This window comes from Fonsecaea erecta (assembly GCF_001651985.1).
Source record: "Fonsecaea erecta strain CBS 125763 chromosome Unknown Scaff5, whole genome shotgun sequence".
Taxonomy (NCBI): Eukaryota; Fungi; Ascomycota; class Eurotiomycetes; order Chaetothyriales; family Herpotrichiellaceae; genus Fonsecaea; species Fonsecaea erecta.
In genome coordinates, this window is record NW_017387248.1 from 1,945,637 (window position 1) to 1,959,705 (window position 14,069).

Genomic DNA, 14,069 nt, shown 5'->3' on the forward strand with positions numbered 1-14,069 from the left:
AGCTGCCCGATCTATATCCAATCCACCCTCTTTGCTCCCTTTGTCATTGTCCCTTGATGTGGGGTCGTGGACGATCTCGTTCTGGTAGCATGTGGGGAATGACATCGACGGGGATAACGTGCAAGACTTGGGCCATCGAGTACATACCTACATACATAATACATACGGTACCGTAGGTACTGTTGAGCGCTCACCAGGGCTTGTTTCAGGGGCAACAGATGCCAAGGCGCACAGCCGCCGGGACGGCCCAGTTCAAACTCCAAACTCCAAACCACAAACCAATAACACCAATCTCGGCTCGTCCTACAACGCATCGCATCGTCGAGGACAGTGAGTGACCTTATGCTGCTTGATCAGTGGTTGCACAAACAGGGCAACAGGTCGACCAAGCGAGGTCAGTTCTCAGACCACCAGCTGATGACGTCAGCACGAGGACGCAGCCAGCGCAGTCACCCGCCTCGCACCAGTCGAGCGGTCAAGGGATCACCGTACACACCCCTTGTTGTCCAGGCTTGCTGGAGCTGAACTTTGAGCCATTCGGATCGCTCGCGCCTCTTCGGGTGAGGGCTGGGCGAAAAAGAAAAAGAGAAATCTTCCGATGTGCTGCCCAAACCAAACTTTTCCAGCTCGATAGAATTTGTTTTTCTCCCCATCGAGACCATAACCTATCTCGCAAATTATCAGCCATGTCTACACGGGGAGACGACCGCTCCTACAAGGTGGTCTACGCAACCCGGACCCGGGATGATCTCGATGAGCGAATCCCTGCCCGGAAGCCGAGGCGCGAATACGACTACGACGATGAGTACCGGGTGGAAAAGTCATATTCTCGAGATTATCGTGATGATGGCATTGAGATTGACAGGAGGTCAAGGGCGAGTGACTCGCGTACTCATCTACCTCCACCGGTAGGTGCCACAAAGACGACCTATGAAGTCGCCCGCGACAGAAACTCCGATTCATATGTCAAACGTTCCAACGCTGTGATTATTGATCGACCCCGCGATCACGGACGATACGAGTATGAGATTCTTCGACCCGACCGGAGAGACGATGGTGCTTATGTCTTCGATCTGGATGGTGGACGTTCACGCGACTACCTAATTGATGCGGATTCGAAGGGCCATGAGCGACGCCCACGCTCGAGATACGGCGATCCACCATTGGCAACATCCAAAAAGGTGGACGATGTGTTCATGTACGAGTCCATTCGAGGTGGCGGCCGCGATCGAACCGTGAGAGATGTGCGGTACAAGGATGTCCAAGTTACGGAAGAAGTCGACGATGACGCTCGCTACAGCCGCCGAGGTCGCACTGCAGACGCTTATGTCGACGATATTGCGCCGCCGAAACGACTGAGGAGTGCAATGCGTGGCAGAAACAACTCTCCTCCTTCACTGGTGGAACGACGGAGCGAACACAGTGTAGGGTTCTATCGAGACCAAATCAGTCACCACGATGCCAGTGAAAGCAAGCACGAAAGACCAGGAGCCGAAGCACACTTGGCCGGTCGGTTTCTTGTCGGCAATGGAGAATTCGAGGATGATGTTTATGCGGCAGGTTACACGCGCCGCAACAGAAGCCGGAGCCGCTCTCGAGGACGGTATGGTCCTCAAAGGAGTGACCCGAGACTCCATCAGTACGAGGAGGAGGATGACGAGCGACGAACCTACACCGAGGAAACGATGCGACAGTATGAATACGAAGACGAACAACGACCCCGCTACCCTCCACAGAGGAGCCACTCTCGAAGACGGCACCACCGCCATCACCGTGATGATGACCGCTCGAGCTACTCGGAGTACGACACCGAGGTGGTGAAAAAGACCACAAAGGAATATTACCGATAAGATTGGGACAGCGAGGCCTCTGCTGTAGACTTGCAATCTAAAATTTGAAGATGTGACTGGGGTTTTCAGGGAAATGGACTATCATGCTTGCCTACCTCCTTTGTGTCGAAACACTAAAAGAAATCTCATGACCATAATATCTGGGTATTGTGTTCCTCGAATCCTCGACTCAGCAACGTCCACCACCAAGGACGACAAAATCACCACGCATCCCTCCCGGCCTTTCCCAAGGCTTCTGCCAGCTGCTTCCTGTCTACTGAGGACCAAATCCCTTTGCTCCGATAGACACCGCAATACCGGCCTTCTCCTCGATGGAATCTTCTTCGGATGGAGCAACTCCAACTTCGATGTCTGTGGCCTGCGACTTCGATGGCGGATAAACTGCCTCGTCAATCTTCGCCGCACCTACGCCCGAGACGTATGTGCAGATGAGGTAGTAAACGAGGCCAGAAACGGTGAAGCCGTAGATGCAGGAGAACGTGTAGATCTTCCAGGCACCTCCGACGTCGAGGTTGGTGTCGATACTCTTGCAAAATCCCGGCAACAGAGGAGCTACCGCCGTGAAGAACGACGCATAAGCCCTCCAGTTGATGCCGACTTTGGAGTATCGGTAGATACCATGGCCATTGTACATCTCATGGATGTTGAGCTTCTTGTTCACGATGAGGTAGTAGTGGCTGCACATGGTGCCGCAAATAGCCCCCATGAACATGCTGTACCCGGACAAGAAGGCCAGCAAGCCAGACGCGTTTCTGATGATCTGCCATGGGTTCGACACCACACAAAAGACAGAGATGATCAAAGTGGCGCGGAAAATGTTGATGTACTTGGGGCAGAGACCCGAGACTGTGCTTCTGGTTAGCCCTGACTGTTCGACGTTCCACAACAAGACCAGCAAACACTTACTATCGTTGGAAAAGGGATATGTGCCAGCAGCGATTTGATTCCCAATTGTTGCCAACATGAAGCTGAATGCGGTGAAGAACTTGGCGGCACGGGAGTCGAACTTGGCAATGACAGCTGGCATATACCACTGGAATTCTCCCCACAGATAGCTGTGAGCTGAGGTGACGAAGATGGGGGTCAAGGCTCCCAGCGTTCCAATGACGGGCAATGCAAAGAATTGGTTGTATCCCGCCAGGTTGTTCTTGGAGAACCGACTGAAATCTGGGAAGTTGACCGCCATGGAGCTGAAGAGGCCGATGATGGCATTCAGGCCCGTCAGAGCAGAATATGCCGTGTTCATGTATGTCGAAGTGATCTTGGCGTGTCCAGTCACCAGCGGCCCGCCTCCCTTGGTGACAATCGCGGCCCACAAGAACAGCGCGAGGAATGTCGGTGGCACAACGATGCCCTTGATCAGGAAGAGGATGCGAAGCTTCTTGATGGGCATACAAGCTAAGATGGTTTGGAAGATCCAGTAAATGAACTGAAGATTGTCAGTTTTTCGTCCAGAAGCAGGTATCGATGATGCTCACAAAGCAAAGGAGTCCGGCCGACGTGATGCCGGCGCTTTCTGGTAAATGATTCGGGAAGTTGGCGAAGCTCGGCCAGATCGCCGTGAGACAGTTGTTGAGAAAGTCACCGGCTTGGACACACAGAATTGCGGCTGTTCAATAACAAGTCAGCTCGGCCTTCAGATCTGCAAGTATACCACACGACGAGTAGAAAAGCCTCGCGTGATTGTCAAAAGGGGCCGCTTACTCCACATGGCAGCCACGAATGACCGGAGAACGATGACTGGATAACTTCCATACATTCCGAAAATGGAGCGGACCAGCACGGGGAAGGGGATGCTGTATCGGGCACCCATCTTTCCGGTGAGCGTCAACGCTCCAGAGCACAAGGCAAAGCCACAGAAGACGATCGGAATCTACCAGTGTGTCGTCAGCATCGGAAGGACATAACGAGGTGGGCCGAGCTCTCGGATAATGCTCCTTCAAGCTGGTACAGGATCGATGTACTCACCGTCTCGCGAGCGGTAAAACCCAAGCTCATGACGGACGACACTGTGGATGCCAGGGGGGGCGCAAGCATATCACTGGTCCAATACGCCCAATAGTCCTAGGAGAGGGAAGTCAGTCTGGCGGACCATGACTCGGCTCCGGAGCCTATGGGTTGGGCACCTACCAAAGCACCCCAAGTACCTGCGGACACCAATGTTAGCTAGGGCTCGTATGGACGAAGTCTTTGGACAGTGATGCTGCACACGGAGAAAAGGGTAGGGACTCACGATCCTCAGGTTTGATCGGGTCGAGATCTGGGTTAGACCAGCGAGAGTCTTGATAAATTCCCTTCTCCATAGGGACTTGCAGGTGCAGCTGAGGCTCGATCTTGGCCTTGATGCGCTGAGGCGAGAGGCGCTTCGGGGAGAAGCGTTCTGCAGAGAAGTTCACCATCTTTGTCAAAAGTCACGGACCAAGGTCAGGTCAAGTCAGGTCAGATCAGAGATGTGAGTGTTGAAGGATGGAGAATCTTCTGACCCAAACGACAGGCAAAACAGAGATCTATATAGCTCTCCAGCTCGTAGGCTGGCTGAAGAAATTCAATGCCCAAGGCTGGAATACTGCAGGATGGAGGACAGGGGTGGGGCATGCACAGATAGACAAGGGAGCCACGAGGAGATCAGGAAGATAGGCCCCCGCGGCATGGTGGTCGAAGGCCCGCCGAGGTCGTTAGATCGACAGATCCAGCCCCATAGCAGTCTTGGAGAGATCAAAATCCGGGGTCATGATTGTGCTCGAGACAGAATCCCCAGATATCAGAGCAGCCGTGGTGTGGGTTGGGTCAGAGATAAAGCCGCCGGCCGCTGAAGGGCGCCGGCGGCGCTGCTCCTGATATGAGGGTCACGTGCTGTCACCAACTGACAATACCGCCGACGGCCACAGGGCCAAACCGAGGCCAGAGGCCGCCGGCGGATGAAATATTACCGCCCGGCCGATACGAGGCTAGCCTGTTCTGGCGTCTCCTGAGATCGTCGGCCTTATCCGTTATCAGGGCCTCGTCTTGCGCTCAGGTCCAAGCACAGCATTGGCTGGTACAGTCCAACCACCTCCAGTTTTACCACGTTGTGCTCTACAAGGTCCTGAGCGTTCTCGATGTTTTCTTGACTAAAACAACGTCTGATGATCGCCACCACACAAAGTATCCATCCGCCGAGGGTGTTCGTATAAAGCCTCACATCTCCGTCAGGTCGTCAGCCGGGCCTCGAGACTTCTTATGTACTGCTCACGCCAGGATATACTTTCGAGGAGTTTGTATTTTTAAAGGCATTCATACAGCAGTCTCCAGCCATGGGTGTGTCAAAGGACAAGCAAGGCTTGCTCACCATCGAGGCCAAGCCTTACCCCTTTTCCTTCCCGCTCCAGCACACGGCGCTCCTGGTGATTGACATGCAGCGCGATTTCATTTGTGCGGGAGGCTTTGGCGAGATCCAAGGCGGAAATCTCGATGCCGTTCAGGCTTCCATTGCTCCCACGAAGCAACTCCTGGATGCGTGTCGCGATGCGGGCATGCACATCTTCCACACCCGAGAAGGCCAGGTGCCTTCCCTGGCGGACTGTCCTTCGTCGAAACTTGTTCGACAGGCTGCCGCGCCGGGCAACACGCAGCATCTGAAGGTCATCGGCGACAAAGGCGAGCTGGGCCGTCTGCTGGTGCGCGGCGAGTACGGCCACGACATCGTCGACGAGCTGCAGCCCCTGCCGTCCGAAGTGGTGATTGACAAGCCCGGCAAGGGCTCATTTTGGAACACCCCGATCCTCCACAAGTTGAAAGCCTACGGGATCACCCACCTTCTCGTCTCCGGGGTCACGACGGAATGTTGCTTTTCTACCACAATCCGCGAGGCCAACGATCGGGGGTTCGAGTGCTGCGGCATCGTGCAAAGCACGGCCGGCTACAACTCGGCCTTCAAGACCGCCTCGCTGGACATGATCCACTGGTCACAGGGCCTATTCGGGTTTGTGGCCGATCTCCAGCCGGTGCTGGACGTGCTGTCGCCCTGGCACACTCAGAGCAAGGGAGTCAGCACGCCGCCACAGACACCGCCGTCCTGGGACGGAAAGCTCGGGATTGCCGACCTCCAGGCCTCGTACAAGAATGGCCTGTCACCCCTCGAGCTGGTCAATGCTTTGTTTGACCGAATTGAGAGATACGAACACATTGATGGCGCGGTCTGGATCCGACGAGAGTCGAGAGAGGCGGTTCTGGACCAAGCCCGTCGCCTCCTGGAGCTCTATCCCGACAAGAATGCCCGCCCAGCATTGTTTGGTGTGCCGTGAGTACTTCCAGAAACCCGTGGTGGTGGCCCCGAGACAGCCTATCTCCGGCTTTGGCTTTTGGTGCTAACAGGTTGACAGTTTCACGGTCAAGGACTCGATCGACGTGCAGGGCATCGAAACCACCACGGCTTGCCCCCCACTCGCGTTCGTGGCGACCAAATCGGCCATGTGCTACCAGAAGGTGGTTGGACAAGGTGCCCTGTACCTGGGCAAAGTCAACTTGGATCAATTGGCAACTGGGCTGAGCGGGTGCAGAAGTCCGTTCGGTGTCACGCATTCCGTTTTCAGCGACGAGCATATATCTGGCGGGAGCAGCAGCGGAAGTTGTGTGAGTGTGGGCGCAGATCTGGTAGGTCGATTATGGTCTTGGGGACTGGCTGGCTTCCTTTGGCCTACATCACTGACGTGTGGTTGCAGGCGACCTTCTCGCTGGCGACAGACACCGCGGGGTCGGGACGAGTGCCAGCTGGCTTCAACGGCGTGGTGGGATACAAGCCTACACGCGGGTTGGTGTCCTTTGAAGGGATCACGCCTGCTTGCTTGTCGCTCGACTGCATCGCCTTCACCGCCAGGACGGTCGAGGATGCCCGCACGCTGTGGCAGGTGTGCGAGGGATACGATGAGAATGATCGTTATGCCAGAGATACGTATGGTTCTTTATCGTGAGAAATCTTCAGGGTCAATGGAGGCTAACAGAGATGACAGGTTCCCGGCTGAACGACACGTCAACTCGATAGGGGCACAGAAGGACGCATTTCGATTTGGAATTCCCCCTCCCGAACTCCTCGAAGTCTGCTCGCCGAGCTTCCGAAAGCTGTTTAACGAAGCTATCTCCCGACTCCAGGCGATGGGAGGCACTCTGGTGCCCATGGACTGGACGCCGTTCCAGAAGGCGGGGGACCTGCTCTACGAAGGCACATTCGTGTCGGAGCGACTTGCTAGCTTACCCGACGATTTCCTCGAGAAGAACCGGCAGCATCTGCACCCAGTCATCCTCGAGCTGTTCGAGAAGGTGGTGGCACGACAGAGCACGGCGGTCCAACTGTTTCGAGAACTCCAGGCCAAGGCACTGTACACCCGACAAGCCACATCACAATTCAGGTCGGCCGACCGATTAGGGCTGGACGTGGTGTTGGTTCCCACCGCGCCGTGGCATCCGACCATCAAGGAAATGCTGGCAGATCCCATCCGGCTCAACGCGAAGATGGGCACCTTTACGCATTTTGCCAACGTCTTGGACATGTGTGGCATTGCCGTGCCCTCGTCGACGTACCAGGAAAGCGAGGCTGGCCCACGATTGCCGTTCAGCGTCACGTTCCTGGGCAGCCGATGCTCGGACAGCGAGGTGTTGGGGATTGCCAGCCGATACCAGGAGGCGACGGGGCGATAGGCGGAACCCTGAGGGCTAGGGAGGGCTGCAGGTATTATTTTGAGCGAGGATATGATCTATTGGGGACATCTGCCACCACTGTTTTCTGATTGTTGCGATTGTTGGCGTGTGTGTGTACTATTGATAAAAAGAGCTGCCCGTGTGCATTAGGGCGACGACGGGCAGCAAGCCCCAATCTCCCAGATTGATCACCCACGCTGTCGGGCCATAGGCGGTCACGACCCACCTACACCACCCACCGTCACCACCTATCTACCACTGTCAGACACCATTACCTTTACCTACCACAGCAGCGGCTACAACGCCCACGCCCGGTAACTGATTTCTCCGCAGGCTCCAGCCCCGGTTCCGTCAGCCAATCGAGTGGCTGACTTCCTTATCTCGAGCTCCCGTCCAACACGACACTAGACGGCCTTGTCTGCTATTTCTTACTCAATCAATTGCAGGGCCATTCGCTATACCGGGCTAGCCATGACATCTCCTTGACGCCCATTAGTTGCCGGGGCTCCGCTTCGCTGCCTCAGCTCTAGGACCAGATCTTGCCTTTACCCGTTTTCTGCCTTCCCCCCGAGCTGCCACACCCCGAACAAGTCCTACCAGAGCACAGAAGCTTATCCTGACGCGCCCTAGGGACACAATCAAAAATGACTGATGGGGAAGCGGGAGAAGATCTTGAAGAAAAGAGAAGGAACAATAGGAAATAACAAAAAAAAAGATTGGCATCTTGATATGGGCTCCTCTCTTACCCTGAAAGTTCCTTTCGTTATCCCCTCTCGGCCCAATAAAGGCGGCCACTTTTGTCCCTAAACGAAGGGTCCTCTCCCCGATACTCTAATCGCCATGCTCTCAACCATGTCGCCTCCCTCCTTCGGTGACGCTGCCTCTAATAGTGGTGTCAGTCCTTCCTTTGGCGGTCCTGGCCCAGGGAGTGTGAGCGGTATGACATCGTCCCCCAGTGCTCGCGTGGGAGAAGGCCCGAGCCCCCTAGGCGTTCGACCCGATCGACCGTGTGATGGCTGTCGACGACGCAAGAGTCGGTGCGTCATCAATCCGGATGCCGCCTCGTGTGTGATGTGCCAGTTCCACAAGCAGGCCTGTACCTTTATCGAAGACGCAGCTCCACGCCGACGCAAGCAGCCCAACACCACCAACAGCTACAACAACAACAACAGCAGCAGCAGCAGCAACAACAATAACAACAACAACTACCTTCCTCCCGGGGCCAATACCAGTTCCGAGAATGCTTCGGTTGCTTCCCTAGCTCGGCAAAGACGATCGTAAGAGGGCCCCCCTTTTTATCCCACCTTGCTTTATCAAACAACCCAAATCCACCACCCCCCTCCGTCCGTCCCAACCCAAGAGGCTACTACGACTGGCCTTCCCGGGTCTTTGCATATTTGTCCACGCCCCTCCGTCCTCGTCCTCCTTTCCTAACCCTCCTATCATCAAGCTAAGACAATAGATAACAGAGGTTCCGATGGGAATGGCCACGCCCCACGACGGCAATCTGCTGAATCCATCCGCACCGGCCCTGTCATCGACGATTATGCGAACTTGCAGGGCGAGTCACTGCTCAAAAAAACCTTGGGGTATGTATTGTTTGGCGTGGTGTTTGGACATGTTCCCTATCCCTTCTCTCGAACCTGTCCCTTCTTTATCTCCGTCGAGACGCTGACATGGTCATGGCCAGGCTGCAAAATCATAGATATGCAAAATGTAGGTGCCCCTGCTCTGGCGACGGTCCAATCGCCGCCCACACAAAAGGTACGATATAGATGGCCGCTAACAACGACCGGTAGACATTGGACCGACCGACGAACACGACTTTGCTTTATTAGATCTTCGACTGTACGACGACATCAAGGGCGAGAGTCCCGCCGACCAAGGCTCCTTCCGCAAGGTCGGCCCCAATGAGTTCTTTCACCAGTACGCCGACTCGGATTCTCCCAACCATGCCCGGGAGATTGAGGAGCTCGACAACATCGAGCGCATTGTCGCCCCTCACGGCGAGGCTCTGATCAAGCTCTACTTTCGCATTGTGCACCCAACCTTTCCCATCCTGCACAAGAAGGTCTACCTGGAGAAGTATGGCCGGACCCATCGGGAGTTCTCCCCGCCCTTACTTGCGGCCGTCTACATCCTGGCCTTGAATTGGTGGTCCTACAGTGCCGAGCTCGCCAAACAGACGAAGCCCAATATGGCGGAACTGGAAGACGTCGCCTACCGGACCTTGCAAGACGTTTCGCACCGGGCCAAACTGTCCACCGTCCAGGCCGGCCTTCTCCTGCTCCAACGACCCGGCAGCACCCAGGCCTGGCAGCTGACCGCCCAGCTTGTCGCCATCGGCCAAGATCTCGGGCTGCATCTGGACTGTTCCAACTGGCGAATCCCGACCTGGGAGAAAGGCCTCCGGAAACGACTCGGCTGGGCTCTGTTCATGCAAGACACGTGGTCGGCTTTGATTTATGGACGGCCGCCTCACATCTCCTCGACCAACTGGGCCGTGCAGCCGGTGATCAGCAGTGATTTCCCCGAGAGCGCCGCCGACGAGGACGGGGAGGACGGCAGCACCGAGGTCGAGAAGGGCCGGACATTGTTCAGCGCCATGATCACCCTAACCAAGATGCTGTCCGAGGTGCTGGAGGGTCTCTACTCGCTCAAGGCGGAAATCGAGGTCAAGAACTCGTACGACAGCACCAAGGCCATCCTCGACCGCGCCAAACCCATTCAACTCAAGCTGCGATCCTGGTACGCCGACATGCCCGAGACACTGCGCATGGACGCCACGCGAGTTGGCAAACTGAGCTCGGTGGGCTACCTGCACCTGGCCTACTTCGCCACGGAAATCACGCTGCATCGCCGTATTCTGCGCTCGCTCTCGCACAGCACGGATCCCTATATGATCCAGATCTGCCGGTCGGCCGCCAAAGCCAGATTGATTAGTGCCATGGACTTTTTCAACCGGCTCAAGCCCGAGCATCTGCAGTCGTTCTGGTACTTTGCGTCCAAGTTCAACTTTGCCCTCATTGGCACCTTTGCGGGCTTATGTTTCGTCACCTCGGTGAGCCAGGAGGAGGCCGAATTCTACCAGCGGCGACTGCAAGAGTACCGCTGGACGCTGCGGGTGTCGAACAAAAGCGCCGAGTTCTTGGAGATTGCCAGCGGCATCCTCGAGTCAGCTGTGGGATCGTTGCTGAAGGCCGCCGACGCCATTGATAGTCGGCGTTGGTCATTTCCTATGCTCCAACAGCAGCCCGAGGAGGACACGGCGATGGAATCGTTCTTCCCTAGCACCGACGATGCATTCTACGATATGCAGATGGATTCATGATCCAGGCTAATTGTGCCTCTCCCGTTCATTCCCGCTCGCATTCCGGTTTGAGAGGGGGGGAGTGTTTGGCGACTTTCCAATGTCGTCCATCTTCAAACAGCCGGCGCTGCTTATCAGAGCTAGCTTGCTGCTCAGCTATGGGGCGGACCATGTTTCCGAAACCATGACACACTGGCAGCGCCAATCTGCCCCATCGAAGGCTATTACAAAATCTGTTACACGATAGGCGGGTCGCTTCGATGCCCGAGATCCAATGTGCGAAGCGGCCAACTCCGTTCGAGCAGCTCTAACGGCACGCGCATTACCTCATTGCTCTCCATGAGAACGTCAAGCTTCATGCAGTGAGGAACTATTGACTCATCGCCGGCAATGCTGGTATCTAGACCACCTTCAAAGGGCACTCAGGGTTTGTGAAAATCATGTCGAGCCATACAGTCTCATTCTACACATGTCGGCCACCATGGCCACCACTACCGACGTCGAGCTACGCACAGTCTTGAGCACGAAGCCGCAGAGCCCTGTGGATGCACGAGGTCAGGATAGAGCCTCGACCTCCTGGGCACCTGCTGCGGTTGAACGGTGCTCGGGCTCAGCAGAGGAGGCACCCACGAATGCTGCCACGGCGATCCCCGAGGGCGGCTACGGCTGGACCGTTGTGTCGGTCTGTGCCGTCTTGACATTCTGGTTCAATGGCATCTCCGGCAGCTGGGGGGTGATCCAGGCGGCGCTGTTGCAGTCGCAGCTCGCCGACACGCCGACGTCGACCATATCCTTTGTCGGGACCTTGGGACTCGCCTGCGTCGTGGCCTTTGGACTCTTCGGGGTGCGTCTGGTCCGCCTCCTGGGCGCGCGCGTGACGGCTCTCCTCGGTGTCGTCCTGGTGTCGTTAGGCGAGATCTGTTCGTCCTTCACCACCTCGAACGTGGGCGGTCTGTTTGGGTGCTCGGGCGTGCTGTTTGGGTTGGGTGCCTGTCTGTGCTATTCCATTTCCAATACGCTCCCGACGCAATACTTCGCGGCCAGACTGGGCCTCGCCTCTGGTCTGGTCAAATTCGGCGGTGGCGTCGGTGCGGCCATTCTCGCTGTTGCGGTCGATGCCCTGATTCGCCACGTGGGCATCCCGTGGACGTTCCGGATCTTGGGGCTTTGTTCGCTGGCCACGAGCGGACCGGCGGTGCTGTTCATCCACGAGCGCGCCCCACTGGGGAGTGTCCCATTCCTCGACCTGTCCCTGTTCCGCAATCTGCCGTTTACGGCCATCTTCTGCGCCGGCGCCATCGGGACGTTTGCGCTCTTCGTCCCGCCGTTCTTCCTGCCGCTGGTCGCGCAGAGCATCGGCCTGAGCTCGTCGACGGGGGCTGGGTTAGTGGGTGCCTTCAACGCGTGCACCGCCGTTGGCCGCTTCGTGTCGGGCTGGCTCAGCGACCTCATCGGGCCCGTGAACATGTTCTTGCTGGCGATGACCCTGAACGCCGTCAGCATGCTAGCTATCTGGCCCGTCTCCGACTCGTTGGCGCCCCTGGTGGTCTTTGCGATGCTGAACGGCCTGGCCAATGGCGGCTTCTTCACCTTGTATCCTGTCGTGGTGGCCAGCACGGCTGCGCGTGTGGAGAATAGCGAATCCGGCCGGGTGGCGATTGCCATGGGCATGGCGATCTCGGGGTGGACGGGCGGATACTTGATGGGCGTGTGAGTGTTTCTCTCTCCTCCTCCTCCTCCTCCTCCTCCTCCTCCTCTTCTTCTTCTTCTTCTTTATGTTGCAATCTGCTTCCCTCTCCGGCATGGTACTGACTCTGGACCCCAACCCTTGCCTCTTTTAGACCCATTGCAGGATATCTTCTCCAGGCCTCCGGGATTGGGAGACGAGGAGGCGGACAGCACGCAAAGTCCGGTACCTCCATCGACCCGTATCGCCCGGCCATCTTTTACGCCGGCGGCGTCGCCCTCGCGGCCGCCGGGTGCGTCTTGATAGCGAGGTTGAAACTCGCGCGGGGCATGAGGAAGCGGGTGTGAGATGATCGACCGCCGGCTCGCGTGCTCGCCATGGATCACGATTGCCATGAGGGCAACTTGAGACACCACTACTAGCTAGCTGTGATGCAAGCAGGTTCCCTGTCAACAGGTCCAGGCTAATGTGGTGGCTATATCTACCCTGTACCGGTACGGGTTCACCCAGCGTCGCTGCGCGTATACCACGCACCTTGATGGGACGGTCCACTTGCATCCACTCCTTCATCCAGTGAGACGGTAGGAGCGTGCACGCGCGTGCGAGAGAGCCATGAGACAGAGCTCGATGCACAGAGCGAGCGAACTGTGGATGAGTACGCACGGGTAAAGCGCCTACCACCTATATACCTATCTATATACCTCTCATCCTACACAACAACAACACAGGCGATGGGACCACTCATTCCTCCAATGCACAACTTCCTTATTTGCTTTTTCTTGCCCCTGTACGCAGTGCGTCACGGAGCGTCACCTCAAGGGAGAGAAGACAGGAGGTTTCTCGGTCCTTTGGTCTCTCTATTCCTATCCTCCTCCTTAGCATCTCTCCTCTCTTCTCCATCCCCATGATTATGCATGCACTCACTATATACGTATGTATGCCGCTTTTCTGGCCCCAGTATCTACTCTACATATCTATTCATTTATTCACCCAGTCCCATATCGTGAGCAAACCCATTCAGCTAACTAAGCTGTTTAACTAAGTCGGTTGAAGGTAAGAAACTAGGCAACTTTCTCGGCAACTATCAACGGAAGTAGGGCCTTTTCTGACCCAGGATCCCCGCCTACCAAGCCCAAGCCCTCCTTGTTTGATATTCATTACCCACGGCTACTCGGAGGACAGATGCACAGGATGGAGTACAGTATGTCACTCACCCACTGACTTTAGCAATCGCCGTCCGAGGTTTGGGCCGAGGGCGAACTTGACCAAGGAGCCTGCATCCGGAAGGCTTTACAATCAGCAACTAACACCTCGTCCACTACACTACTTGTGTAACGGTGCTACACACGTCGGGCCCGACATTGTCCTCGGAGTCCAAGTCTGACCGCGTTGCCCAGTGGTGGCATTCCGCACTCGTCTCCTCCACTAGGCAATCCTCACACAACAGCAGTGCCTACTGACCAATCCACCCATGCTGTCCGTTTTCTCTCCGAACCAACCCCTTTCCCTGGTGCCTGGATCATTTCGAGGTGTGTACAAAACTCGGAAC

At 56.3% G+C, this 14,069-nt stretch overlaps 5 protein-coding genes across 5 annotated transcripts; 4 read left to right on the plus strand and 1 right to left on the minus strand.

Moving 5' to 3' along the window:
• Positions 1-686: 686 nt before the first annotated feature.
• AYL99_06765 (hypothetical protein) lies at positions 687-1,850 on the plus strand (the record flags this gene model as incomplete). Its single annotated transcript, XM_018838274.1, has 1 exon — positions 687-1,850. One exon carries the CDS (start codon positions 687-689, stop codon positions 1,848-1,850), a length of 1,164 nt encoding a protein of 387 aa, XP_018692834.1.
• Positions 1,851-2,103: 253 nt separating this feature from the next.
• Positions 2,104-4,249, minus strand: AYL99_06766 (hypothetical protein; the record flags this gene model as incomplete). Its single annotated transcript, XM_018838275.1, has 7 exons — positions 2,104-2,696; positions 2,757-3,279; positions 3,329-3,459; positions 3,555-3,723; positions 3,819-3,914; positions 3,981-3,997; positions 4,084-4,249. The coding sequence occupies 7 exons, from the start codon at positions 4,247-4,249 to the stop codon at positions 2,104-2,106; spliced, it is 1,695 nt and encodes a 564-aa protein (XP_018692835.1).
• Positions 4,250-5,143: 894 nt separating this feature from the next.
• Positions 5,144-7,523, plus strand: AYL99_06767 (allophanate hydrolase; the record flags this gene model as incomplete). The annotated part of the gene is made up of 4 exons (XM_018838276.1): positions 5,144-6,129; positions 6,212-6,482; positions 6,551-6,780; positions 6,839-7,523. 4 exons carry the CDS (start codon positions 5,144-5,146, stop codon positions 7,521-7,523), a joined length of 2,172 nt encoding a protein of 723 aa, XP_018692836.1.
• An 852-nt stretch (positions 7,524-8,375) lies between these two features.
• AYL99_06768 (hypothetical protein) lies at positions 8,376-10,854 on the plus strand (the record flags this gene model as incomplete). Its single annotated transcript, XM_018838277.1, has 4 exons — positions 8,376-8,800; positions 8,993-9,112; positions 9,214-9,239; positions 9,323-10,854. 4 exons carry the CDS (start codon positions 8,376-8,378, stop codon positions 10,852-10,854), a joined length of 2,103 nt encoding a protein of 700 aa, XP_018692837.1.
• A 460-nt stretch (positions 10,855-11,314) lies between these two features.
• Positions 11,315-12,867, plus strand: AYL99_06769 (hypothetical protein; the record flags this gene model as incomplete). The annotated part of the gene is made up of 2 exons (XM_018838278.1): positions 11,315-12,543; positions 12,675-12,867. The coding sequence occupies 2 exons, from the start codon at positions 11,315-11,317 to the stop codon at positions 12,865-12,867; spliced, it is 1,422 nt and encodes a 473-aa protein (XP_018692838.1).
• Positions 12,868-14,069: the final 1,202 nt, after the last annotated feature.